This window comes from Myodes glareolus, chromosome 24 (genome assembly GCF_982192425.1).
Source record: "Myodes glareolus chromosome 24, mMyoGla1.1, whole genome shotgun sequence".
NCBI lineage: Eukaryota > Metazoa > Chordata > Mammalia > Rodentia > Cricetidae > Myodes > Myodes glareolus.
In genome coordinates, this window is record NC_142049.1 from 32681055 (window position 1) to 32708375 (window position 27321).

At 39.7% G+C, this 27321-nt stretch overlaps 1 protein-coding gene and 1 long non-coding RNA gene across 2 annotated transcripts; one reads left to right on the plus strand and one right to left on the minus strand.

The window, feature by feature from the left end:
- Window positions 1-26786, minus strand: LOC125400648 (uncharacterized). The gene is made up of 2 exons (XR_007232023.3): window positions 26650-26786; window positions 1-325 (listed from the first exon to the last, which is right to left on the minus strand). It is a non-coding gene; the product is annotated as an uncharacterized LOC125400648 (long non-coding RNA).
- LOC148117991 (swi5-dependent recombination DNA repair protein 1 homolog) lies at window positions 24511-26142 on the plus strand. Its single transcript, XM_087901348.1, has one exon. The coding sequence runs from the start codon at window positions 24560-24562 to the stop codon at window positions 25601-25603; it is 1044 nt and encodes a 347-aa protein (XP_087757474.1). The 5' UTR covers window positions 24511-24559; the 3' UTR covers window positions 25604-26142.
- Window positions 26787-27321: the final 535 nt, after the last annotated feature.

The following is a 27321-nucleotide window of genomic DNA, read 5'->3' on the forward strand; positions in this document are numbered from 1 at the left end:
TAAGTGGATTAATCTTTTAATCAAAATAAGTTCTGTGTCCCAAAGATTAAAACAGTCAGATGTTTAGTCTGCATCTCAGCTCTGAAGCAAACAGGATTCAAACTGCAGAAATTGTAGTCATAGCAATGCCTCTGGATCTATGTCCCAAGTCTGGAAGCAGCTCAGCATCTGTTCCTCAGGGCATTCTTGGGTGAGGCGAGCTGGATTTCGCTACCTGAAGCACATCTTGGCAATTTTCTTAGTGGGATCTCTTTGTGCAGAATCTCTGGAGGCAGAATGACACTCTACAGTGTAGGTAGCAGGTCCTGTGATCAGGCATTCCTCTCTGTGGGGACAAGAAAGACTGGATCAAGAATTCCTCTCCAACTCATTTCTCGAACTCCTGTATGGGGTGTTTGCAGCTATGATATCATCGGGTCTAGCTTTATTTTCTTTCTGTAAAAAAAGCACAAACACATCCTCGACCCCAAATATATATATGTCGAGTCTTTTTATAATTCATTACAAGGGCTTTTTTTCACCTTGCCTTAGTAAAGGTCACCTTGGTCCCATCATGTCAGATCTGTTTGCATCAGGATCTGTCTGCAACTTTTATAAGTTGTTTTCAAGGAACGATGGTACGCTCCACAATTTCTTTTTATTATTAACCATATATGCAATTCTTCCATTGGAGGAGCCACTTGTAAAATTAGCATAACATCCTTTAAGGGATCTTAGCTATAACATTAGCAAAATACAGTTATGTGAATTGCAGCAATGATCATCGGGGAAAAGAATGTTATTCTGGCCTTTGAATTGAGCAGACATAATTGTCATCCTAAATGAATAAAATCTTGAAGCAATTCCCAGTCAAGTCAGAGATGTTCCACTCTCCATATTCCTTTTCAATATTTGGCTTGAAGTACTAGCTGGAGAAATAAGGCATGAAAAATAAATGAAAGGGATGTAAACAGGTAAGTAGTCAAACTATCCCTGTTTGCAAATGATATGTTACTATACATTAGAGATTCCTGAAATTATACCAGAAAGCTTCTAGAAATGTTAAGTAAATTAAGAGATGTGGAAGGATACAGAATAAACTAGCACAAATTAATTAATTATGGAATATGGTTTCTTAGAATGGCTTATAGGCTGTAGTCCAGCTAGGCCAACATGGCTGTTTAACCAAGAGAAGGTACAAGAATCTAGTAGCTGTTCAGTTCATGAGGTTGGCTATCTTAGCTGGTCTTCAGTATATAGCAGAATTCCAAAAGAAGTAAGCTTTAATGCCAGTGAAGGAATGGACTTGCTAGGGAGAGTAAGGGCAAGCAGGCAGAGAGAAAAAACTTCCTTCTTCCATGTGGCTTATGTAGGCATCCATCAGAAGATATGGCCCAGTTAAAAGGTGAATCTTACTACCTCAAAAAATTTGTATTAAAGGTATATCTTCCCACCTCAAATATCCAGATTAGAAGTGTCTCTTCCTGTTTCAAATGATTAATTTAAGATTAATGATTAATTAATTATTCAATGATTAATTAATAATTAATTAATGATTAATGATTTATTTTTTAATTTTTTTTAACTGTCTGAAATTTATTAAATTATAAAAGTTTCCATTTCCACCCCTCCTCCCAACACCCTCCCACTCCCCCCACTTCCCCTCCTCCCTCTCCATCCCTAAGAGCAGTCAGGGTTTCCTGCCCTGTGGGAAGTTCAAATTCCTCCCCCCTCCCTCCAGGTCCATGACTAATGATTTAATTAAGAAAAATCCTTCACATGTATGCCCAGTCATTTGAGTTTTAGTTAATTCTCAATGTACTCAAGTTGAAAACCAAGAAGAGCCATCATACCAAGTAAGTGAAGGATCTCTACAATGACAATTTTTAACCTCTAAAGAAGGAAATAAAGACACTAGAAAATGGAAAGACACCCCATGCTCATGGGTTGGTAGAACTAATATTGTGAAAATGACTATTTTAACCAAAGTTATTTACAAATTTAATGTGATCCTAATCAAAATCCCCATCTCATTATTTGAAGAAAAAGAACGTATTTTAAAATTCATATGGAACTACACAAAACCCTCAATCAACAAAACAATCTTGAACAAAACAAATAATATTGAGAGGATTACCAGTTCAGATCTTAAGATAAATTACATAACCATAGTAATAAAATCTAAATGTTCCTGACACAAAAGCAGACTTGTAGCTCAACGGAACAAAATTGAAGACACAAACTTGAGTACACATTATCTCAACCATCTGATGTTTGACAAAGATGCCAAAAATATACACCAGTGAAAAGGAAGCATCTTCATCAAATGGTGCAGGGAAACTGGATGTCCACATACATAAGAATGAAACTAGACTCTTAACTATAACTTGGCATAAAAAACAACTCCAAATTGGTCAAAGACCTAAACATAAAACCCTAAATGATGAAAATGCTAGAAGGAAATATAGGCATTACTCTACATGATATAGGTATAGAAAAGGACTTCCTGACTCCATTTTCCCAAGAACTGAAGCCAGCAGGTAATAAATTGGGGTTTCAAAGAACTAAATAGTTCTCCAAAGCTAAGTAAACAATCAACCTGGTAAAGAAGCCCATAGAATGGGAGAGAATCTTTTCCTGCTATACATCTGACAGAGGATTAATAATAATGTACAAAGAACTCAGAATCAAGGAAAACAAACTATCCATTCAAAAAATAGATTCAGGACTTCAACAGAGAGTTCTCCAAAGCAGAAAAATGGCTAGGAAATATTTCAAAAACTGTTCATCATTTCTAGCAATAAGGAAAATGCAAATTAAGACAACTTTGAGATTGCATCTTACCCCAGTCAGAGTGACAAAGATAAGCAGAACAACCAATAACAGTTCCTGAAGGAGGTGTGGGGAAAGTTAATTCTTATTCATTGTTGGTGGGACTGAAAACTGGTGCAGCCACTAACTATGACAACAAATCTGAAGAAGTCTCAAAAATCTTAAAATAAACCTACTATGTGATATAACTAAACCACTCCTTTACACATGTCCCATAGGACTGGACAGACTACTTCACAGAAGATTGCTCAGTCATGTTCATTGCTGCTCTATCTACAATAGCTAGGAAATGAAAACAGCTTAAATATCCTACAATGGATGAGGAAAATGTGGTACACATACATTTTCAACTGTAAAGAAAAGTGAAACCACAAACTTTGCAGGTAATTGGATAGAAGCAAAAAAATCATATCGAGTGAGGTAATGCAGACCCAGGAAGATAAATGTCACATTATTTCCTCCCATTGGAGGTGCCTAGCTCCAAATCTTCCAATGTCAGTACATAGCTAGGAGAAACTGCACAGATTAAGAAATTAAAAGGTGACTGTTCCACTGGTCCCCCTAGACCAGATTTTCTCTGCCCACCTGCTCTCAAAACCCTTATAAAATAACCACTCTGAGGCTTAATAGCAATTACTTACTCTTTGGCCTATTAACTCAGGTTTCTTATTAACTAACTCTTACATCTTAAATTAACCAATTTTTGTTATTTTGTATTTTACCACGAGGTTTGTGGCTTGTTACCTCACATCTTGCTTCTTGCATGGCTATGAGGCATCTGCCAGCTTCCGCCTTCTTTCTCCCTGCATTTAGTTTTATTTTCTTGACTAGCTGTATTCTGCCCTTCCATAGGCCAAAGCAGCTTCTTTATTAACCAATAGTAATAAAGAATATTTACAGCAAACAGAGGGGAATCCCACATCAGGTGACTGTTATCAGAGTAGGGGATTGGGAAACAATAGAAATGGGGACTTCTAATTAGGGAATGGGGAGATAAATACAAAAGCAGGAGAGAAGATGGTTAAAAAACATTAAGAATGAAAAAGTCATAAGGATTGATAATATTGATTCCTCCCCCCAAAAACCACTGTAATACATGTCTCTATTTAAAAATACATATATAATTTAAGTGAAATTTGTCATCTGGGTTGACAATGCTCCATCCAAGAGCCAGAGACGGTATAACAAAAAAACAATATTAGGCATGAGAAACTCTCTTTTGAGTTGTTGGTTGGGGTTGTCCAAGAGACTCCAAAAACATTATAGGCCATTACCATTGCACTTGACTGAGTACCAAAGGTGGAAGTTGAGTTCCTATTGCTGATGATACCATGTGCTTCAGACATAAAGCACAGAGGCTATTATCTTGCTGTGGGAGCACATTCTGTTCCTTCAGCCAATAGCCTTAAAGATACCAGCCCACTTGGGCGTGGCCTCTTATAGTTTAAAAAGCAGCAGGAACCGTGCACCCAATCTCTTGCTTCCAGCTCCTGTTCTGGCAGCTGGACTCTGTTCCTGTTTGCACTCAGAGGACTGTTGTTTAGGACAGTGATCTGTAAGTTTTCACTTTAAATAAATAACCCTTTTATTATCCTAATTATGAACTGGTGTGAGATTGTTTTATGGCATCAATTGGTGCCCAATATTTGGTTTTAGAATCCCCTGGCTCTGCTGCCCGCCACCAACTCGAAGTGTGCCTGGCTTGGGTGAAGCCTGTGCATGGAACCAGCAGTTCACTATAGAATCTTGCAGTGGCCTTTCTTGCTATGGATCAGTTGCAGTTCTTTATATTTTTTCTTTACACACCTCGGATTGGCTTCAAATCCCCACACACCCTACTGTTTACCTCTCATCAGAGCGCACTGCAGACATTTTGGTGAGACTTGGGCTTCCCCCGTCTGAGCCAGCTGTTCTGCGGTGTTCTAATGATTTGTATGCATTTGCCTATTCCATTGCTCTAGAGACATCTGCAGAGCACACAGTCTGTGATTTATCTTTCAGCATTTTGCTCTAAAGTCAGATTTCAGACCAGCCATGGGTGAATTCACATGCACCACAATGCCCTGCTGGGTTAGTTTTGTAGGTGGCCCGCAACTCTTATTGGCAGGTTATGGTTATTGCACCTAATCCAGCTTATCAAACCACAGATAAGATTTAATATCCTAATTATAGATCATAAGTTCCTAATTTAAAAGGACAATATGTCAGACAATCTAATAATCCAAGGTTTCAATAGCCCCTTTACTTATACCATGTATGAGTTTTTACAAGACTTATATAATGTCCTTTCTACATTGTTAATTTTGTTTCTGGGGATTAGTCTTGTACTCAATATTTTTTTTCTTAAAAATATGGTTTGACAATAGGGCTAAGAATGAGGCATTTTTTAGAAATGGTACAGTCTCTTTTCAGACTGAAACCACAATTCTCAGGAAAGAGGTTGGAAATCTGAAGAACAATATGACCAATTTAACTAATAAAACTCAGTCAACTGAGATACTTCTAGAAATGGTACAGGCTGATAGTAATTAATTTAAAGGAAGGTTCGTCACTCTGGAGAAGGAAACACCTGATTTGGCACATAAAACCCAATCAATGACAGTGGGTGCTGAAACATTATTTGAGAGAATTCACACTGTTGAGTGTATTAATCAGACTTTGTCAAAGGGGTGTGACAGATTGATTGCTAGAATGTCTCTCCAGGAAGATAATGTGCATGCTATAAACATTATGTCCAAGGATAAGACATTATCTCTACTGGATAGACTTCATACCTTGGAATCCTCAATGAGGGTATTAAAGCAGAACACTGGACAGGAGACTCAGATATTATAAAAGACAGTGGTAAACAGATTTGAAAAGATTGAGAAAATTATCAAATTTGATGACCAGGAACAAAAGATAAAAAGGCAAAATTTAACCTTGTCGGCATGTAAAAATCTCCAGGATGGCTTCCCCAGAGTTCTGCCTGCTTTTCTGATAATAACATCAGAAAAAGTATCTGGCTCCAAATACCCTAAGGTTGTCAAGGAATATACATGGAAGCCCATATGTGTGACTGATCTAAAAGAAATTAAGCAAGCAATTGTAGCTTATGGGCTACATTTATCCTTTTTTAGGGAAATGGTCAAAATGTGGGCTTTCAGTAGCAAAGCCATGCCTCAAGATTGGGCTCAGTTGATCTCAGCAGTCCTAGAAAGTGGACTGCAATTGCTTTGGAGGTGTTGTTTAAAAGAGGAAGCAAGAATTTTAGAGCAAGAAGAAAAAGCAAAAGGACTTGAGGTTTCCTAAGATCAAATTCTAGGTGAAGGACTTTACTCTGATCCTCTGGATCAAACTCTTTATGATGATCACACCTTTTCCCTATGTACCACAGCAGCTTTAATGGCTTGGGATAGGATTCAGGAACTATGAAAGAGAGTTGAATTATATCCTAGGGTTAAACAGGGTCAGAGAGAATCTTTTAGTGACTTTTTGCAAAGATTAACTAGGGCTATACAAATAAGAGTAACTGACCCAGAAGCTAGACGTATAATAATTGAATCTTTGGCTTATGAGAATGCCAACATTGAGTGCAAATGAATCCTTGGGCCTTTAAAGATCAGATCAGCCCTTGTGGATGAATGAGTCTTGCATACAATGAATGCTGAGATACTTGACTATGATACTGAAGCGTGGGTAGGAGAAGCAATTTTCAGTGATAAGAGAAGACATCAAATACCAAATGTTTTAATTGTGGTAGAATAGACATCTGAGAAGGGATTGTAGACAACGGATTCCTAGGAATAATGCCTTCTCTGGGAATGGCAGAAATGGGAGGACTCAGCCTTCAGGTATGTGTAGGATGTGTGTCAAAGGTCAACATGGACCAATGAATGTAGGTCAAAAAAGATAGACAAGGCAACCCCATATCATTGGAAAATGCCATGGAGGGCCTCTCACAGGCCACCATGATGAATGTGGTCCAGTCATTCCCAGTTACTGTGGAGAACGTGTCTTGCCAGGAAAAGTTAAAAATCCAATGTCTGCTCTAAAAAGCAATACTGGTCTGAATGATGAGTTAAATGTGGAGGATGAGTCAAAAACTCCAGTAGGACAGAGGAAACGTATATTTGGTAGACTTCTATAAATGATCAAAGACCAAAGCTAAGAGTTTGTATAAATGGCATTTTTATTGAAGGCTTATTAGACACAGGTGTGGATATAAGTAACATTACTCCAGAATCTTGGCATCCGAATTGGCCTCTTCAAGAGGTAGATGTTCAGTTTCTGGGAATTGGAACCCTATCTCAGGTAAAACAAAGCATGGGATGGGTTGAATGCATAGGGCCAGAAGGGCAAATAGGAAGACTAAGGCCATATATGGCCAATATTGCAGTAAATTTATGGGGTTGTGACCTATTGCAGCAATGGAACACCCAGATTAACATCCCAGCAGCCCCAAAAACTTATGTTTCAAAGGGAAATATTAGAAGATATTACAGATGACGGACACCAGCCATTCGGACTGTACAAGAACACAAAGTAATTGACAAATCTTCAGATGTACCAACAGCCCTACCTTTAAAATGGTTAACTGAGAAACCAATATGGGTTAAGCAATGGCCTATAGCTGAGGAAAAGTTGCAGGCTTTAGAACAGCTGGTACATGAGCAACTAGATGCTCGACATATAGAAGAATCTACCAGCCTTTGAAATTCTCCTGCATTTGCTCTTTAAAAAAATCTAGAAAATGGAGAATGGTGACAGATCTAAGGACAATCAACAAGGTTATTCAACCTATGGGCCCTCTACAATCTGGAATTTTTTTGCCTTCTCTGTTACCAAAGGGATGGCCTCTCACAGTTATTGATTAAAATGATTGTTTCTTCATTATACCTTTACAAGAAAGGATAGAGAAAAGTTTACCTTCACAGTGCCTACTTATAATTATTCTCAGTCTACTAGGGGAATATCAATGGACTATACTCCCACAGGGAATGCTCAATAGCCCCACCCTATGCCAATACTTTGTCAGCCAGCCATTAGAAATGATACACAAGCAATTTCCTAAGTCTATAATCTACCATTAAATGGATGACATTTTGTTATCTGATTCAAATACAGATACTTTAGAAAGGATGTTTGAAGAAGTAAAGAAAGTCTTGCCTAAATGGGGATTGCAAATTGCTCCTGAAAAGATTCAAAGAGGAGATTCTGCTAATTACCTAGGTAACAGAATAGGTTTACAGGAAATTAGAACACAAAAAGCACAAATTAGGAGAGACTGTTTGCGGACTCTTAATGTCTTCAAAGATTGTTAGGAGACATTTCAGTCTATGAATGGCTGTTGGGATGGCACCTGATCTAATAATTCATTCAAACAAAACTTTAGATGGTGATAAAGACTTAAATAGTCCCAGAGAATTAACAGTTGAAATGGAAAAGGAATTGATGATTGTTTTGGAGAAATTACAGGAGGCACATATGGATAGGGTGAATCCAAGTCTTAATTGTGTCCTAGTCATATTGCCTTCCAGAATTTTTCCTACAGGAATTTTAATGCAAAAGGATGATATTATATTAGAATGGATCTTCTTTTACCACATAAACCAAGTAAAAAATTAAAAACTTAAGTGGAAAAAGTCTCTCAATTAATTATAAAAGGTAAATTGAGACTTTGTCAATTAGCAAGTATAGACCCAGCAGAGATTACAGTGCCTGAATTTATAACAAATGATACAGAATTGACTTCTTTATTCATCCATGTGCAAGACATAATCAGGAAAAGGCTTTGTCCAATATACATAACGCACATCTGATACCATACGTGTCTGCCAGGTCCTCTAGCACAAGGTAATGCAGAAATTCATCAATTATTGATTGGAAGTGGGTTGCAGGCCTCTGAATTTCATTAAAAAAATCATGTCAATAGCAAGGGTTTAAAGAAAGAGTTTTCTATTACATGGCAACAAGCTAAGAAGATTATAAAGAGGCACTCTACTTGCTCTTTTTATAATCAAACACCATTGCCTACAGGGAGTAACCCAAAGGGTACTCAGAGGAATGAGATCTGGCAGATGGATTTGTTCCACTTTACAGAATTTGGTAAATTAAAATATGTACACCATACCATAGACACGTTTTCAGGTTTTCAGTGGGCAACTTCCTTGAGCTAGGAAAGGTTTGATTCAGTAATTACACATTTATTGGAAGTTATGGCCATCATGGGTATACCTGCACAAATAAAGGCAGACAATGGTCCGGCATATGTATCTAAGAAAATGAAGCAGCTTTCTGCTTATTATAATATAAAGGACATTACCAAATAATCCTATATTTTAGGTAGTTATAGAAAGGTCAAATCATACTATAAAGGATATGCTGAACAAACAGAAAGGGATGAAAAATACACTCAGAAATAGATTGCATAATGCTTTATTAACCTTGAATTTTCTTTTTTCTTTTTTTATGAAGTAATTTATTTTATTAAAGTATTAAATGAAAATAATCCATTCAATAACTTCTGAATTGAAATATACTTAGTTCAGCATTTCTCTTTTTTTAATTTATAAAAGTTTATTAATTTATAAAAGTTTCCATTTCTGCCCCTCCTCCCAACACCCTCCCAATCCCCCCACTCCCTCCCCTCCTCCCTCTCCATCCCTAAGAGCAGTCAGGGTTTCCTGCCCTGTGGGAAGTTCAAGTTCCTCCCCACTCCCTCCAGGTCTAGGAAGGTGAGCATCCAAACAGACTGGATTCCAAAAATCCAGTATATGCAGAGGAAACAAGTCCCAGTGTCATTGTCAGTGGCTTTTCAGAAAGACCCCGTGCCAGCCACATTCAGAGAGTCCAGCCACATTCAGAGAATCTGGTTGGATCACGTGCTCGTTCAGTCCCAGTCCAACTGGCCTTGGTGAACTCTCATTAGATCAGTCCCCTGTATCAGTGGGTGAACGCATTCCTCACGGTCCTGCCTTTCTTGTTCATGTTCTCCCTCCTTCTGCTCCTCATTTAGACCTTGGGGGCTCAGTCCAGTGCTCCAATGTGGGTCTCTGTCTCAATCTCCATCCATCAACGGGTGAAGGTTCCCTCTGGTCTTGCCTTCTTTGCTCACGTTCTCTTTCCTTCTGCTTCTCGTTTGGACCTAGGGAGTTAAGTCCAGGACTCCAATGTGGGTCTCCAACCTTGAATTTTCTTAACAGTAATGAGAAAGGAGCAACAGCAGCAGAGAGGCATTAGATAATGGAAAAAAATTTCTGAATTGAATCAACCAGTAAATTTCAAGGATGTGTTGACCTCACAATGGAAACCAGGAGATGTACTATGTTGGGAAAGGGGTTTCACTCTTGTTTCCACAGGAGAAGAAAAATTATGGATACCATCATAATTAATAAAGATTCACTTTGAAGAGGAGAAATCTCTTGAAAAAGAGAAATGACAGTTCATTCACAATGGTGATAATCATACAGGTGGTAAAGAAAATAACAGCAGGGTTCTGCTGTTATCTTTATAGAAAATACACATCATCAAAAATTCAAGAGACTCTGGATGTTTGCACGCTGACATAAGAAAAATAATAACTATCCACTAAGGAGCATCTAGAAAACAGAATATGGTTTATGAATCCAGGCCTAGGTTACACTTACATTTAAACACACACACACACACACACACACACACACACACACACACACACACAACACACACACACACACACATGTATTAATATATTCAGCTGGTTTTGGAATTGGACAATGGCTCGGTGCTTCTCTAAATCCAAGCTTGTTGTTAAAAGGAACATTCAGAGTTTCTGTCTTATAACAGGAGCCATCTGGTATGGTACAGAAGAAAGACTTTAAGAAAAATTTTACTTTCTCCATGCCTTTTTTGTCTATATCATATTTTTTATTGAATGTATGTTTATATCAATGATGTTTAAGTTTTTTATGATGAACAATAGATTTTTCCTACAGGTTCTTTTCCTGCAGTAATTTTTTGAAGTTTCCAGGAAGGTGATGGGGCCCCACAGCAACAACTCCACCTAGTTGAGATGACATCATGATGTAGACAGTGGTATTCTAAGACCACTTTTTTGGATATCAGCTGCTGAAATGGTGCACTTTCTCATGACACTCTGGCCAGAACTCCAAATAAGAACTTTGAAAAAAAAAAACCTATCTATTGACTGCTCAGAAAGTATTTGCAACTATACTAGACAGTAATTTTGAAACTTGATCATCACTTTAATTTAGCAGGATCCCGTTAAGAGAACATCACCCCCAGGACAGGGGGAAGCAATTCTAGAAGATGATGCCCTCCCCCAAATGTTTGTCCATAGGATTGGGAACAGTGTTTAGGGGTTGTTGATTATTACTTGTATTAGATAAAGGGTTGGTGTGAAAACTATGCTTGTTCAAAATAAGGGGGGATTGTAATAGGAGGTAATAGAGTGAATACTTGTGAGCTATTACTTATGGATAATTTACATTGGTATAGTTTTTGTATATTGATGCAATTCAAATTATATTTGGTACTTTTGTTTACATTATTTGTACGTATATACAAAGTTATTTTGTCAGATTGTATATATGCATGTTTCTACCTCAGTTTAGGACATTTTGTATATTGATACAACTTTTAGGGCATATTTTCATATTGCATTATATATTATTCCTACCTCTGATCAAGATACTTATAAATTGTTTACAGTTTGAAGTCATTGTCCTCATTTGCTGCACATTTGTTTACAGATTATTTAATATTCTGACATTAAGTTTTACTCTTTAAGTTATATAGGTATTAATTATAGGTCAATAGTTGTTCATGTTTGTTGTACAAACAGTCAGATCAATTAGGTTCTTTAGATACATAGAGGTTGAATTCTGTGTAGATAGGTATTCTTCAACCACTTCAAGGACCTGTAGAACATGGCATTTAAATAACTTAGGGTTCTGTTGACATGAAACATGACTGCTTCTGACAGCACCAATCTATTCCTGAGATAATGCTGAGCACCAAAGACACTCCACTTGGAGCTTGTTTTCTTCTTGGCAAAACTGGCTTTTGGGCAAGGAACTAACAGTGCCTCAACCACTGGCAAGTTACATAGTATCCATAAATGGATAAGCAGGACTGTCAAATCTTGCCAAGACAGGGTAAAATGGTTTTGAAAAATTTCTTGCCTCTGAAAATGGTCTGTCAATTACACTAGGCCTTAGCCAAAGTTGGTTGCTTCAACACTACAAAATGAGACTTTGGGTGATTGCTCAGGTACCTAATTGTCTCCATCATATATTGCTTGCTTTGGAAGCTACTTGATTGTATTTCCTGCCTGCTCAAGTAATACTTTCTCCCTTCTCAGGACTTCAACGGGTTTGAAAATTAGATAGTCATAGTTACTGTACTTTTATGATCTAGCCAAGCCATTTCCTGTACAAGACTAAGACTCCATAGGATAGAATGTTTATTAAAACATTTAACATATGTTCCTTGCTTAATATTGTTTATGTTGCTTGTAATTCTAATTATACTTGATATCTGTTCCTGTGTATATAGTTTTGTATTGGGTTTGGAACTCTCTTATTTAAACGAAAAGGGGAGGAGGTACTGTGTGAGCACATTCTCCTCCTTCAGCCAATAGCCTTTAAGAAACCAGCCCACTTAGGCATGGTCTCTTATAGTTTAAAAAGCAGTGGATACCATGCGCCTACTCTCTTGCTTCTGGCTTCTGTTCTGTCTGCTAAACTCTGTTCCTGTTCGTGCTCAGAGGACTGTTGTTTAGGATGGTGATTTGTAAGTTTTCCCTTGAAATAAATAACCCTTTTATTATCCTAATTCTGAACTGGTGTGGGATTGTTTTATGGCATCAATATCTGACCTGAATGTCTCTTCCCTGAGGATTAGTTTTCACAGTACTAGAAGGTACCATGCAAGATTCTAAAAAAAGGAAATCTACCAATAGTCTTTGCCCTGCTATGATGCCTATGAACCACAACAATGACCAGCATGTCATGACAACCCTAAGGGTGGAGTAGTGGCATGTATATCTTGGCAATAACCAACCACTAATTGGACTTTAAACATGTTCAACAAGACAGATATTATCCCTGATACTGGAAGCTTAGCAGATTACTCGGCTAGTAAAGTCATGGATCTTGGAAGAGAATCTTCAACCATCACTTTACTAAATCATCATAATCCTTAACTACACCCTAAATATTTGTTCTACTCACAGATAAGTGTAGTCCTCACTCTTCATTAAGGAAACTTCTCTTGAAACAGATGAAGACCACTATCAACTAAAATGCAGAATTGTGGAGCCCAGTCCCAGTGCTTATATCTATAAAGCAACCCCAGCACTTAAGACTCAGGAAACATTGCAGAAAAGGAGGCAGAAAGATCGTAAGAGCCAGAAGATCAAGGGGTTTGCTGTAAGACTGTCTCCTAGTAATGTCAGAAGCTACACCCATTAATACATTAATACCAACATGAATGCCTCAACATGAGCTAAACAAGGACAAGAATAAACATGCCAAAGTTGACAGGGAAACCTCATGAGGTCTCAACCCTGTGTATTGAACTGCAGGTAACTAACGGATGCTAGAAGTGGGAGAAATAGTCTTACCCAGAGAAGAGAACAGCAATTGATTCTTCAATACCAATGGTCAACTCTGAAACATACATACAAGTAACATTATACAGACTAAGAAAGTTATATGCAGGGATATGTATACATACATATGCACATATATATTCATGTAACAACAATTAATGAAGAAGGAAGGTATGAATTTGAAAAATAGCAAATAGGGTTACATGAAAGAGTTTTAGAGAGAGATGATGTGAATACATTATTTTTAAAAATATAATTAAAAATTAACACATGGATTCAATTAAATCCATTTCTATTTCACACCATCTTAAACCAAAAGAATTGAAAGTTAAAGTACCTTATTAATGAAATATGAATATATGTTGTAGACTTTCTTGGTAAGGCTTCTCACATACAGATGGCACATTTTATTCACAGGAATCAAAGGCAGGAAAATGCCAAGGGATGTGCAGGTAGGGCTGAAGACAAGAACACTCACATAGGAGAAGCCTGAGCTTCATGCTCATCGAGAAACTCACTTTTGTCCAGTTTTCAGATTAACACTAGAGAAAGAGACACAGTTTTCCCAAAAGGTCTAGGCTACTGAGAGACCTTGAAGGGTTCTTGAGACTACTGTTTGTTATCTGTTGCTTCTCTTTTGGCATGCATCTGGTGGATCAGGACTCTGCTATGCACATACTTGTGGGGATCCAAAGAAGCCCTAAGCAATGTGTAGAGAGAATGAAATCCCAAGTGAATGTGTATTGTTGATGTGGCCATGGCTATGTCAAGGATACAACGGCTCAGATTAATGGGAATTTTCCAAAGCTTTACCCCTGGGATGAGGCTCAAAGGGATAGCAAAGCTTTCTCTGGTCTGAGTGTCAATGTTGACAGTGTATTTGAACACAAGTGTTTATGAATGATTGAACATTGCGTACAAAAACTAGCAACTATGAGTCTTGCTTCTGAATGTTTACAGCCCATGACTGCTTGCTTACCTACTGAGGTTAGCTAGCCCTTCCCTTGTGCATAATGAACATGATAAGGTTCCAGTTGTTGATGGTAGTCGGTGCAGCTCTATCAGAGTGTCCATATCCTACGTGACCCCAGACTTTCTGAAAATGTGTCTGTGTGTCTGTCCTTTTTTTATTCCCTGTCCACCCCCAGTCAAGTGAAGGCACTAAGCTTTGTTGGAAGCTACCCATGTCTAAGGAATGTGCCAATGTGTTTTTGTAAATTAAAATATAGTTACATCATTTCTTCTTCCATGTCCTTCTTCCAACCCTTTTCATGTATCCCCTTCATTCTTTCTCAAATTATCAGTCCTTTTCATTTAATTGTTGGTAATCATTATACACACACACACACACACACACACACACACACACACACACACATATATAATGTTATTTGTGTGCTTATGAATAAATATACAAATACTACCTGCTGAGTCCTCTTGTGTTACTTGTATGTATATAGTTTCAGGGCTGACTTATAAGGTATTGGGTAGCCAAGTGGTGTACCCTTCCATGGGGAAGACAATTTCTCACACTTCCAGCATTCCTTAGTTGCCTGTAGTTCTTTATGTAGTGTTGAGTTCTTACCTCCCATGAAGAAAACTTCTCTTTGTAATGGACAGATACTATTACAGAATACAACTAACCAAAAATGCAATCCCAAATGATATGCAGTCCATCTACAGTATAACTCCTGTGACGAAGACTTGGGAATCACTGCAGAAGAAGGGACAGAAACACTGTAAGAGCCAGAGAAACAAGACATTTGATGTGAAATCATAACTTCTGGCAATGTTGAGAATCTATACACATGAAGTCTCATCTATATGGCTGCCTAAGCAAGACCTGAACAATGGATGACACCAATAGACATGCTAATATGGAGAAAAGAAGTCTCACAGATTCTCAACCACAAGAATAAGTGTTTTCCTTAATGTCAAAGGGAATGCTGAGGCAAGGAGAGTGTATGCATGAATAGTGTTCCAGGAGAATATGACACTCTCAGTAGTGTGGCAGGATCTGACATACAGGTCATAAATGAGACTCCAGAGGATGTACTCATTCTGCGGTCAGCAGGGTGAGCAGAAGTGGGAGAGGTGTAGAGAGAAGGCAGTTAGCCAGGCTGTGACTGTCATCCTGCCCAGGTAGGCTAGATTGAGAAACTGCCCTTAAGGAGGAGAGGAGGCTCAAAGTCATAACAAAAGGAAGTTCTCCTTAGTGCTCTGGTATTTCCACCATGTGTTCCTTCCTTGAAGCTAGGAAGATACCACATTCAAAGTCGTTTTTGGAAAGCAATGTCTAATCCCTAGAGGGGGATGGGGCAACACATATATAGACAACAGGACTAACTTGGAGTGAGTGGTGTAGTGCTGAGAACATACGCATCTTTAGAAAATGGACCAGTGGAGGCAACAGAAAGGCAGTCGAGAGCTAACTGCCCAAGAGCAACAGGAAGAGGGCACCTGTCTTGTCTCTGGGAGAGACCATCTCCATTGACTTCCTAGAATGTGAGGTAACAGACATGAAAGGCCAGTGAGGACCTAGTGGGTCCCAGTTGTGGTTAGAGAGACAGGTGAAAGGGGCTGGAGACCACAACAGTCTTAGGAATTGGGTGTCTTTTGTAGGCAATGAGTATCAGTGCAGCTTCTCCCACATCACCATAAAGGAAAAACTCTGAAGGTTGGAACAGGACACCTCCAGTCTGCTTGCCTGCTGCTATAACTGGATACACAGGCAGGATAATTTCCTAATGGAAGCTTATTTAGCTCGAGTTTCTGGGGGCTGGGAAGTTTTGGAGCATGGTGTAGGCATTTGATGAGGGATGCCTGACTGTATCACAGCTAGGTGGAGGGCAGATCTTAACAAAACAGAGTGTGTGTGTTGAGTTGGCTCTCCTTCCTCTTATTATTAGTACTGTGTCAAGAAGGCCTGCCCCACCCCCGAGCTCATATCATCCCAGTTACCTCCCAAAGATCCCACTCTAACTACTGCTGAATGAATGTGAGCCCTAAATTTTCAACATTGTAATTTTAGGGGCTACATTTAGTTCTGGAGGGGACTGTGGTTGGGAGAATGACAAATGAACCTCCAGGGCAGCATCCCAAAGATAAGGACAAAAGATAGGTCACAGGCTCCTCATTTCCAAAGCTTATTTCTCCCCCATTACACCAAGTCCTTCTCTGTGGGATCTCTGTTGCTGCTGGCAACCCTACCTGCAGCTGTTCTGTGCTTTCTTCTTCTCACTGTCCTTTCTCTAAGCAGCTGGAAGGTGTGGTCTCTGCCTGGGAGATGTGGAAATGCAGGCTCTGACTGTCCCTTCAGTGACCTGAAAGCAGATGTTTGCCTCTGCCTGGGCCCCTTTCCTCTGGGCCTTGTGCTGTCCAGAGGCAGTAACTCTGAGAAGTTACTGCCTGAAGCTAATAACATAGAGGTTGAAATGTTGATTTCTAATGTCTCCTGACAGTAGTCCCTGAGTTCCTGCCCAGGGAGGCATGGTTGGATTTTCTATGTGACATGAAGGCCTCCTGAGAGTGTGACAGCCTATCTACCCTGTGCTGAGATCCTAGCTAAGGTAGGGGACCAATAGAGTATGTTAAGAAACCTCAGTAGTTTCCAATACTATCTCCTCAAAGTGGATGTGGTCCAGTGGGATGGGAGCTCAATCGACATCCATATATCTCCTATTCGAGGCATTTGAGGCATTTTATCCTCATTTTCCTCTTCCTTGCATAAAGCTGGAACTCTTAGTTCTTAATGATATTTTTCACCAGCAGTCTTTGGACAGCATTTCCCTCCTGATGGTTTAGATCAGACAATGGTGTGTTGTTTTCATCCCATTGGAGCTTGCTGTTTTCTTTCTGGCAAACAAGGGTGGATTTCTGTTTATTCTCCAGATTCAGGGATTCTCCTGAACTCCTTTGGGAAATGTTTTATTTTGTTTTTGTTCATCCTGTCTGGTTGTCAGTGTAGACTTTCAATTTGAAGAATCAAATTTTCCCCTTCCAAAAACCATTTCTTTTTAACCATTGTCTTCTATTTTCCTTCCTGGAAGGCATCTATCTACATGTCAAGTGTCGCACACCCTTACTCCAGAAAGCCTTGAATTTCTATGTATGCTGGAGATATCTCATTTAACTTTAGTTCTATTTTTATTTGATCCCTAAGATCTGCACATATGTATTGGCTATAATGTGATGCCTCGGTAAATGTATACCACATGATGATTAAACCAAGGTAATTGGCAGGTCCATCTCCTCTACGATTAAACTTTCCAGCTACTATCCAATGTGGTAAGGGTCATCGCCCTACTGTGCAAGACTCCAGAGCACATGTCCCCTATGCAGTTGGATCTCTATAAGCTTCTTGTTTTTGCAGAGCAATTTCTTTTTTTAAGTAGTAACTGTCCAGTTTTTAAAAAGCATTTATTTTACTGTTTGTTTTATGTGGGAGTGGGTGTGTCATGGCCCATTTATGGAGGTCAAAGGATAACTTGTGCCACTTGGGTCTTTCCTTTTGCCACGTGGGTCTTGGAGATTGGACTCGGGTTTTCAAATTTGGTGACAAACAATTTTACCTCCTGGGTCATCTCTCCAACCTGACCCTCCACCTTTTACTTCATGTATGAAAACTGAGGTTATGGATATCTTGCATTGCTGGTGCGTTCTGTTTGTAGTTCTCTCAGGGTTTCTGCTGTCTTCTGCCTCCTGCATTTACCCTCTCAGTGGAAGTCATCTCTCTCTGTGTTTGGTTTAAGTGCTCTTTGAAGTATTGAGTTCCCTTGCGGGGTTATAGGGTTTAATGAGAATTATATCCTAACATAATGAAGCATCTGCCAGAGAGGAACCTAGCAGTATTTTCAGAGATAAAGGGCAGTGGTAAGTGACTGCCTCACTGCATGGTAGCCTCACAGGGCTTGGGCCAGTCATCTCAGTGGGCTTGGAACGCAGGGTCTGTATGGAGCTGTCAGGTTGTAGTGTGGAATGGCCTGCTTTTGGTCCCGTCTGCCTGGCTAGCTTAGCCCCAAAATAACCACACAGAAATTGTATTAATTAAATTACTGCCTGGTTCATTATTTCTAGCCTCTTATTGGCTAACACTCCCATATTAGTTTAACCCATATCCATTAATGTGTATCGCCACTTAACTGTGGCTTACTGGCATGAGTCTAACCAGCATCGGTCTTGGGCAGGAGAACCATGGCACCCTGACTCTGCCCTTCTTCCTCCCAGCATCCAGTTCTGTCTTCCCCACCTACCTAAGTTCCTGCCCTATCAAAAGGTCAAAGCAGTTTCTTTATTCAACCAATGAAAGCAACACGTAAACAGAAGGACCTCCTACACCATCAGTTCTTTGGGGGTATTGGCTGGGGAAAGGAATTATTTCATAGTTCACAGCTGGGAACACTGTCATCCCCTGGTAGCTAGAGTAACTTTTAAAGGCATACTTCAAGAGGATAACATCTGTGGTGGTTTGATTGAGAAATGTCCCACATAGGCTCATGTATTCTAATACTAATGCCCAGTTGGTGGTACTGTGTGGAGAGGTTTAGAAGGTATGACCTTGACAGAGGAAGCCTGTCACTGTGGGCTTCCTATGCTTACATCCACACATGGCTTTCAGTTTACTTTCTGCTTTGTGTTTGTGGTAAGAAGCACAAAGATAATGAAATAAGAGTTTCCTGCTCCCACCACAGTGTCTCCCTGACATGACAGGCTCTTATCCCTGTAGAACCATAAGCTCCAATCAGTTTCTTCTTCTGTAAGCTGATTTGGTCATGGTATTTCGCTATAGCAACAGAAAAATACCTATTATACAAGTTGGTACCAGGAGTAGTCTGTTGCTGTGAAGAACACGACCAAGTTGATTTTTAGAGAGATGTGGAAGGCTTTGGAACTTTGAACTAGGAAAATGGTTAAATACTGTAGGTAATGATTAATGGGCTTTCTGGTAGGAGCCGGGAAGCCAGTAGTTCTGAGAACAACGTGGACTGTGGAGGACCAGCTCAAGAGGTATCCGAGGCATCAAAAATCAGCTTTGACAAAACTTGTACTTTCCAGGGCAGGAGTGCGAGGATTAGAATTATTAGACAAAAAGAGCAGAGATATAGGAGAAATAAGAGACAGAAACATAGAACAGCACCAGGATGGAACTTTAGTGAATACTGAATTTGCCTCCTTTATTTCCCACATGCTTATTATGGTCTTCACTCCAAAAGGGGAGAGGGGGGCAACAAACTTCCATTCGCATAACAAAAGGAATAGACTTGAAGTCTCTGATTTTTGGTCTAAGTAGAGCAAATCTACTTCAACACTTAAAACATTAATTAACCACACCCTAAGCCAGAATCTCTCCTGTTGTTGACAACTTTCAGAGAACAAAAATAAGCTCAGATTCTCTGTGTTATTTTAGCCAACCAGCATGGCTGGCACTTCCAGGTTCCAGGGCCACACATGTGTGGACAAGCCCTCAGGCACCTAGCCACCCTGGGGACCTTAAAAGGCCTTGTGTGACCCACATGTGGCATAGTTGCATCACCTATGTATGATGCAGCTATGTAAACCCTTGCACACATGTGTGAACTCCATCATCTTAGTATGATGCAGCTACGTCATTCCCTGTATGCATGCACTAGGCAGTCTTTAAAAACTGGACACATCATCTTCAGTCCTCTCTTTCTGCACACCAACTTTACCAGGCCTGTACATATCTCCTCTAATAAACTCCTAAATAGGTTTGTTGAATGCTTTGTTCTTCCTTCTCATTCATACCTGCCTCTCTCTCCCCTTCAACCTCTCCCAAGGTCCCCATGCTCCCAATTTACTCAGGAGATCTTGTCTTTTTCTACTTCCCATGTAGATTAGAATGTATCTAATTCTATGTATTAGAATGTATCTAATTCTATGTATGCCTCTCCTAGAGTCCTCATTGTTATCTAGGTTCTCTGGAATTGATATTTGTGGGCTGGTTTTCTTTTCTCTATGTTTGAAAACCACTTATGAGTGAGTACATGTAATAATTGTCTTTCTGGGTCCGGGTTACCTCATTCAAAAATGATGTTTTTTAGCTCCATTCATTTTCCTGCAAAATTCAAGATGTTTGTTTTTTTTCCTGCTGTGTAGTACTCCATTGTGTAAATGTACCACATTTTCCTTATCCATTCTTTGGTTGATAGGCACTTAGGTTGTTTCCAGATTCTGGCTATGACAAACAATGCTGCTATGAACATAGTTGAGCACATGTCCTTGTGGCACAATTGAGCATCCTTTGGATATTTACCCAAAAGTGGTATTACTGGGTCTTGAAGAAGGTTGTTTCTGAGAAATCACCACACTGATATCCAAAGGTACTGTACCAGCTTGCATTCCCACCAGCAGTGCAGGAGTATTCCCTTTACCCCACAACCTCTCCAGCATAAGTTGTCATCAGTATTTTTGATCTTGGCCATTCTTATAGGTGTAAGAAGGAATTTCAGAGTTGTTTTGATTTGCATTTCTCTGATGACTAAGGATCTTAAGTATTTCCTGAAGTATCTTTCAGCCATTTTAGATTCCTCTGTTGAGAGTTCTCTGTTTAGGTCTGTACTCATTTTTTACTGGATTATTTGTTCTTTTGATGACCAATTTCTTGAGTTTTTTTGTATATTTTGGAGATCAGACCTCTGTCTGATGTGGGGTTGGTGAAGATCTTTTCCCGTTCTGTGAGTTGTCATCTCGTCTTGTTGACCATGTCCTTTGCTTTATATATGCTTTTCAGTTTCAGGAGGTCCCATTTATTAATTGTTTCTCTCAGTGTCTGTGCTACTGGGGTTATATTTAGGAAGTGATCTCCTCTGCCACTGCAGAACTTTAAGTCTTTAAAGAAAGAAATTGAAGAAGATATCAGAAAATGGAAAGATCTCCAATTCTCTTGGATAGGTATTAAAAGCAACTTACAGATTCAATAAAATCCCCATCAAAATCCCAGCACAATTCTTCCCAGACCTCAAAATAATAATACTCAGCTTCACATGGAAAAATAAACAAACAAAGAAAATGAATAACCTAAACAATCTCGAACAAGAAAGGAACTTCTGGAAGCACCACCATCCCTGACATCAAGCTCTACTACAGAGCTATAGTAATGAAAACAGCTGAGTATTGGCACAAAATCAGACAGGTGGACCAATGGAATCTAAATGAAGACCCAGATATTAATACACACACCTATGAACACCTGACAAAGAAGCTAAAATTATACAATGAAGAAAAGAAAGCATCTTCAACAAATGGTGTTGGCATAGCTGGATATTGATATGTAGAAGAATGCAGATAGATCCATATCTGTCCCCATGTACAAAACTCAAGTACAAATAGATCAAAGACCTCAACATAAATCCAGTCACACTACACCTCATAAAAGAAAAAGCAGAAGTAGCCTTGAACACATTGGCACAGGAGACACTTCCTGAATATAACACCAGTAGCACAGACACTGAGATTGACAATAAATGGGACCTCCTGAAACTGAGAAGTAAAGGACATGGTCAAGAAGACAAAACAGCAACCTACAGAATTGGAAAAGATCTTCAACAACTCCACATCTGACATAGGGTTGAACTCCAAAATATACAAAGAACCCAAAAAAACTAGATATTGAAATATTAAAGCAATCCAATTAATAATGGGGTACAGATCTAAACAGAGGATTCTCAACAGAGGAATCTCAAATGTTTGAAAGGCACCTAAGGAACTGTTAAACATATTAGCCATCAGAGAAATGTAAAGCAAAACAACTCTGAGATACCATCTTACACCAATCAGAATGGCTAAAATCAAATACACTAATGAAACCTTATACTGGAGAAGACGTAGAGTAAGGAAAACACTCTTCCATTGCTGGTGGGAGTGTAAACTTGTACAGCCACTGTGGAAATCAGAAAATTGGGAGTCAAACTATCTCAAGACCCAGCAATGCCACTCTTGCGCATATGTCCAAAGGATGCTCACTCATACTACAAAGGAATTTGCTAAACTTTGTTCATAGAAGGATTATTCTATAATAGTTAGAACCTAGAAACAACCTAGATGCTCCTCAACTGAAGAACGGATTAAAAAAAATGTGGTACATTTACACAATGGAGTACTACTCCTCAGTAAAGTCAAGGACATTTTGAAATTTGCAGGCAAATGGATGGAACCAGAAAAAAACATCCTGAGTAAGGTTACCCAGACCCAGAAAGACAAGCTCATATGTTCTCACTAAATATTAGACATAAAGCAAAGGATAACTGCCCTATAGTCCACAACCCCAGAGAAGACAGAAAGCAAGGGGAACTATAAGAAAGTCAGTCATGGATCCCCTGGGACGGGGAAGTAAACAAGATATCCTAAGTGAATTGGCTTTAGTGGGGAGGGGAGGGTGGTAGGGGAGGAGAGAGGGGAGCAGGGAGGAGAACATGAGGAGTCAGGAAAGTCAAGTTGGGTGAAGGGTAGAGAGAGAGAGAGCAAGGAAAGAGATACCTCGAAAGAGGGAGCCATTGTGTAGCTAGCAAGAAACCAGTTACTGGGGAAACTCCCAGGAATCCACAAGGATGACCCCAGCTAAGAATGTAATAGTGGAGAGGGCACCCAAAATGCTCTTTCACTGTAGTTGGATTGATGACTACTTTAATTGCCATCCTAGAAACTATATCCAGTAATTGATGGAAGCAGATGCAGAGATCCACAGCTAAGCACCGGGCCAAACTCCTGGAGTCCAGTGATATTACAAGCAAAGGAGCCAAGACCATAATGGGGATCCCCACAGAAACAGATGACCTGAGCAAATGGGAGCTCACGGACTCCAGACTGATGGCCGACGAACCTGCATACGACTAAACTAGGCCCTCTAAATGTAACTGACAGTTGTGTCACTTGGTCAGTTTGTGGGGCACTAGCAGTGGAACCAGTATTTATCCCTAGTGTATGAGCTGGATTTTTGGAGCTCATTCCCTATGGAAGCACTTAAGGAACCTTGCTCAACAAGCAAGGGGGAAGGCTTTGGTCCTGCCTCAACATAATGTGAGAGACTTTGTTGACTCCCCATGGATGGCCTCACCCTCTCTGAATAGTGGATGGGTGGTGGGGTGAGGAGAAGGTGGGGGGGGGGAGCAGGAGGACAGGAGGGAAAGGGAACTGGGATTGGTCTGTAAAATAACATTATTTTAAAAAAGAAAAAAAGAAAAAGAACTGCAAAATATTAGTATGAAATTTCCAAAATGAATTTCTGCCATTTTCTGCAAGAGATTCAGCTAATTACTTGGTTACTTGGGAAAACGCATGAAGCCTGCTTACCCCACTGATGAAAATATCCACTTAGACTGTAAGCGAAGGTTTCTTTTACTGGATTTATTCTTTTGAGACACCAAGATGACCACAATACCAAGCACAGCAGCACAATCTGTTTTCCCTATCTTGAAGGACAATCAGGAATCGCTACTTTATCTGAGAAAACAGTGAGACTATTTTTAGATCTGTGTAAAAACATCAAGAAAACGGCTTCTTCTCCCCGCTAGAAACAAGCACGGATAGACCCATGCACTCTCTGCCTCCTCTTGTCAGCTCTGGCTTCACTTATACCGTAAGGCTGAGGCAGGGATGCTGCAAATAGCAGCTAACAAAGAAGACAGAGGTGGAATATTGGATCAGTGGTCTTGCTCTGGATCCTGGGCCTAAGAGGGTTTATTAGCCAATAATTTCTTTCTCCTTTGAAGTTAGTTTCATCTCATTTTCTGTCATTAAGGGCACACGCTATTATAATGCACACATGCACACATCCCACACATTACTGACTCACCCATCTACAATAGCTCGTGGTTTCACTTTCTACGGTTTAGTTTTCCAAGACTAGCTGTGGCTTAAATACATTAAAAGGCATATTACAGAATTAAACAGTTCATAACTTTTACATAATTTTCACTGCAGTGAAAATTTTCTGACTTACCTGTATTTTAGTGTTGTTAATCTGATACTGCATCTAGTTTGTAAGTTAAGGTTTATTTTGAACATGTAAATGAAAAGAAACCACACAATGTGTATGCTTAATAATGACTTATGGTAGATGGGAAAGGAGATGGGACTGGGGGAGGCTTCTACCCTGGATAAACAAATGGGGAAGGAAATCAGGAGTTTGCTTCCAAGATGGAGAACCCACCAGATTCCGCATCCACCAAGATGGAGATCCCACCAGATTCCGCATACACCAAGATGGAGATCCCACCAGATTCCGCATCCACCAAGATGGAGAACCCATCAGATTCCGCATCCACCAAGATGGAGATCCCACCAGATTCCGCATCCACCAAGATGGAGATCCCACCAGATTCCGCATCCACCAAGATGGAGATCCCACCAGATTCCGCATCCACCAAGATGGAGAACCCGTCAGATTCCGCATCTATCAAGATGGAGTTCCCACCAGATTCCGCATCCACCAAAATGGAGAGTGCATCATATTCAACATTGACCAAGATGGAGATCCCGTCAGATTCTGCATCCACCAAGATGGATAGCGCGTCAGATTCAGCATCGACTTTACCTGACACTCCTGAGAAGAGTGAGAATCCACCATCATCCCAAACAAATAGTTCAGGAAAACAACCTATGAGTGGAACACTTAAAGAAAGGTTAAAGAAAACAAGGGCTTCGTCTCATTCCTTTTGTAGCGTGGTGAAGCGACTTAAAGTGGAGAATGAAGAAAACGACGAGGCCATACCAGAGCCAGGAGCATCTTCCAAAGAGAAAAGCTGCTCGGAGATCCAAGAAAGTGTGAAACGCATAGACAGTGAATCTGAAAAAGATAGCTCGGAGAGTAAAAACACACGCAAGTCTCAGTCACCTGACACTGGGTCGTCCAGCGCCCTCCAGAATGATTCTGTGAGTGGGAATACTAGAGAAAGATTAAGGGAAGAGAAAGCAAAATTGACAAAGCAGGTTCAAGAGAAGGAAGAACTTCTTCGGAGTTTAAAACTTGTCAAAATGTATAGAATAAAGAATAACCTGGCTGAGTTAGAAATGTTAATAAAGAAGTGGAGGAGGTGCAGCCAGCGGCTGCTGTATGAGCTGCAGTCAGTTATGTCTGAGGACGACGAGAAACTCAGGATCACCGAGCTGATTGACTACTATGGGGTAGATGAGACCGTTGTGCACTATAATAGAAGTGAAGAGGAATTTACAGGGGTTTGAAAAGTGTGTGCTTGTTCGTTTTCTTCAGGCTTTTTTTCTCTCCCTTTTGGGGGGATGGGATCATGCCCAGGGCCTCAAAATATGCTCTGTTTCTGAGTATATTCTTGATCCCCTACGGAATATCTGTGAGAGTGTTAATGTGAAAAGTTAAGTGTTTTAAAGGGAGGAAAGATGTAAGCTATTGTGGCTTAGAGAAAGGTATCTTGAACAGTTTAGGATATTCTGATACATAAACAAATTATAAAATGAAACTTAGTATTTTGGATATGTTTGGTAAAGAAAATATTTAAGTATTAAAAAATTAAATGATGTTTAAAAGGGAGTTTGGATAATCTGGAAACCAGGTTTAATACATTGATTTTGTGGCAAAAGGTTTTATATTCAGTGTTAAAAAGTAGTTTATTGCATGTCTAAACCTCACCTGGCCTAAATGTAACCTGCCCCTCCTGAGTTTATGAACCTTGTCTTCAGTTGCTTAATATATCTTTTTGTCTGCTAATCTAGCAAATAATTAAACATATATATCCACAAAAAAATAATGACTTATGGTTTTAGGTATCCATCTAATGTCTTGGAATGTAGTCCCTACAGAAAAGGGCTCATTTCATTAGGCAAATCTATGTGTGGTTATACATCAGTGTTAGGTGGAGAGAGATATGCAAATAACACAATGTCTAGCCTTTTTATCAATAAATTCTGTTCTTGTTAATGATGACAGTCATAATGCGTGTCATATAGCACAAGGTTCAAATAACATCCATCTAGTAGAAGTGATTAGTGTCAGAATCTGAACCTTTAAATATTAGTCTTTTCTCTTTGGCTTAAGGGTAATGACAATGGCCACTTCTAGAAAGTACAATCAAAAATCATCTTTCACTTATAGAACCCATAAAGAGCCATAAAATATTATATTACAAATCAAATACCCTCATTTTGCTTCAGAGGAAGAAAAGGCTCAGGGTAGAACACCACTGTATTAGAGTTGTCCAGAGAACAGAACCATTACATGACTATATGTTATAAAGGACTTTACTAGATTGACTTACAGAACATGGGTAATCCAATAATGGCTGTCTTTGTACTGGAGCTGTTGAGAACCTGGTAGTTATTAAGTCCATGAAGCAGGATGCCTCAGCGGTCTCCCAGTATGGGAAAAAATGCATGGAGAGATGCTGGTTTTCAGTTCACGTTGGAATGCTGAAGAAGCTAGGTTCTGTATCAACAGAGTAGCAACAACAACAGCAACCATAGTAACAGAGGTAGTAACTACATCAGTGGACTCACGGCAAGATGTGAAGGTAAGGAGGAAAAGAGCAAAGGCTTTTTCTTCAGAATTCCTTGTATCTGGACCACTGCCTTTGTAAGGTGCTGCCTACATTAAGAATGAATGTTCCTGTTTCAATTAATCTAATCAAGAATCCCTCACAGGTGTGCCAGAGGAGACTCTAACCTAGCTAAAGCTTCACAGGCGTGCCAACAGGTGTGCCAGAGGCTATCCTAACCTAGATAATGCTTCATAAGTGTGTCAGAAGGCTAACCTAACCTAGATAATGCTTCACAGGTGCGACAGAGGGTGCCCTCACCTAGATAATGCCACACGGGTGAGCCAGAGGATACCCTAACCTAGATAATGCTTCACAGGTGTGCCCAGAGGTTTGCCACAGGAGTAACTCTATAGACTGTCAAGTTGACAGTATTGACCATCACAATATATAGCA

Excerpts from the sequence above, each read along its gene's own strand:
- LOC148117991 (XM_087901348.1), top strand. The coding sequence starts at position 24,560 with ATGGAGAACCCACCAGATTCCGCATCCACCAAGATGGAGATCCCACCA.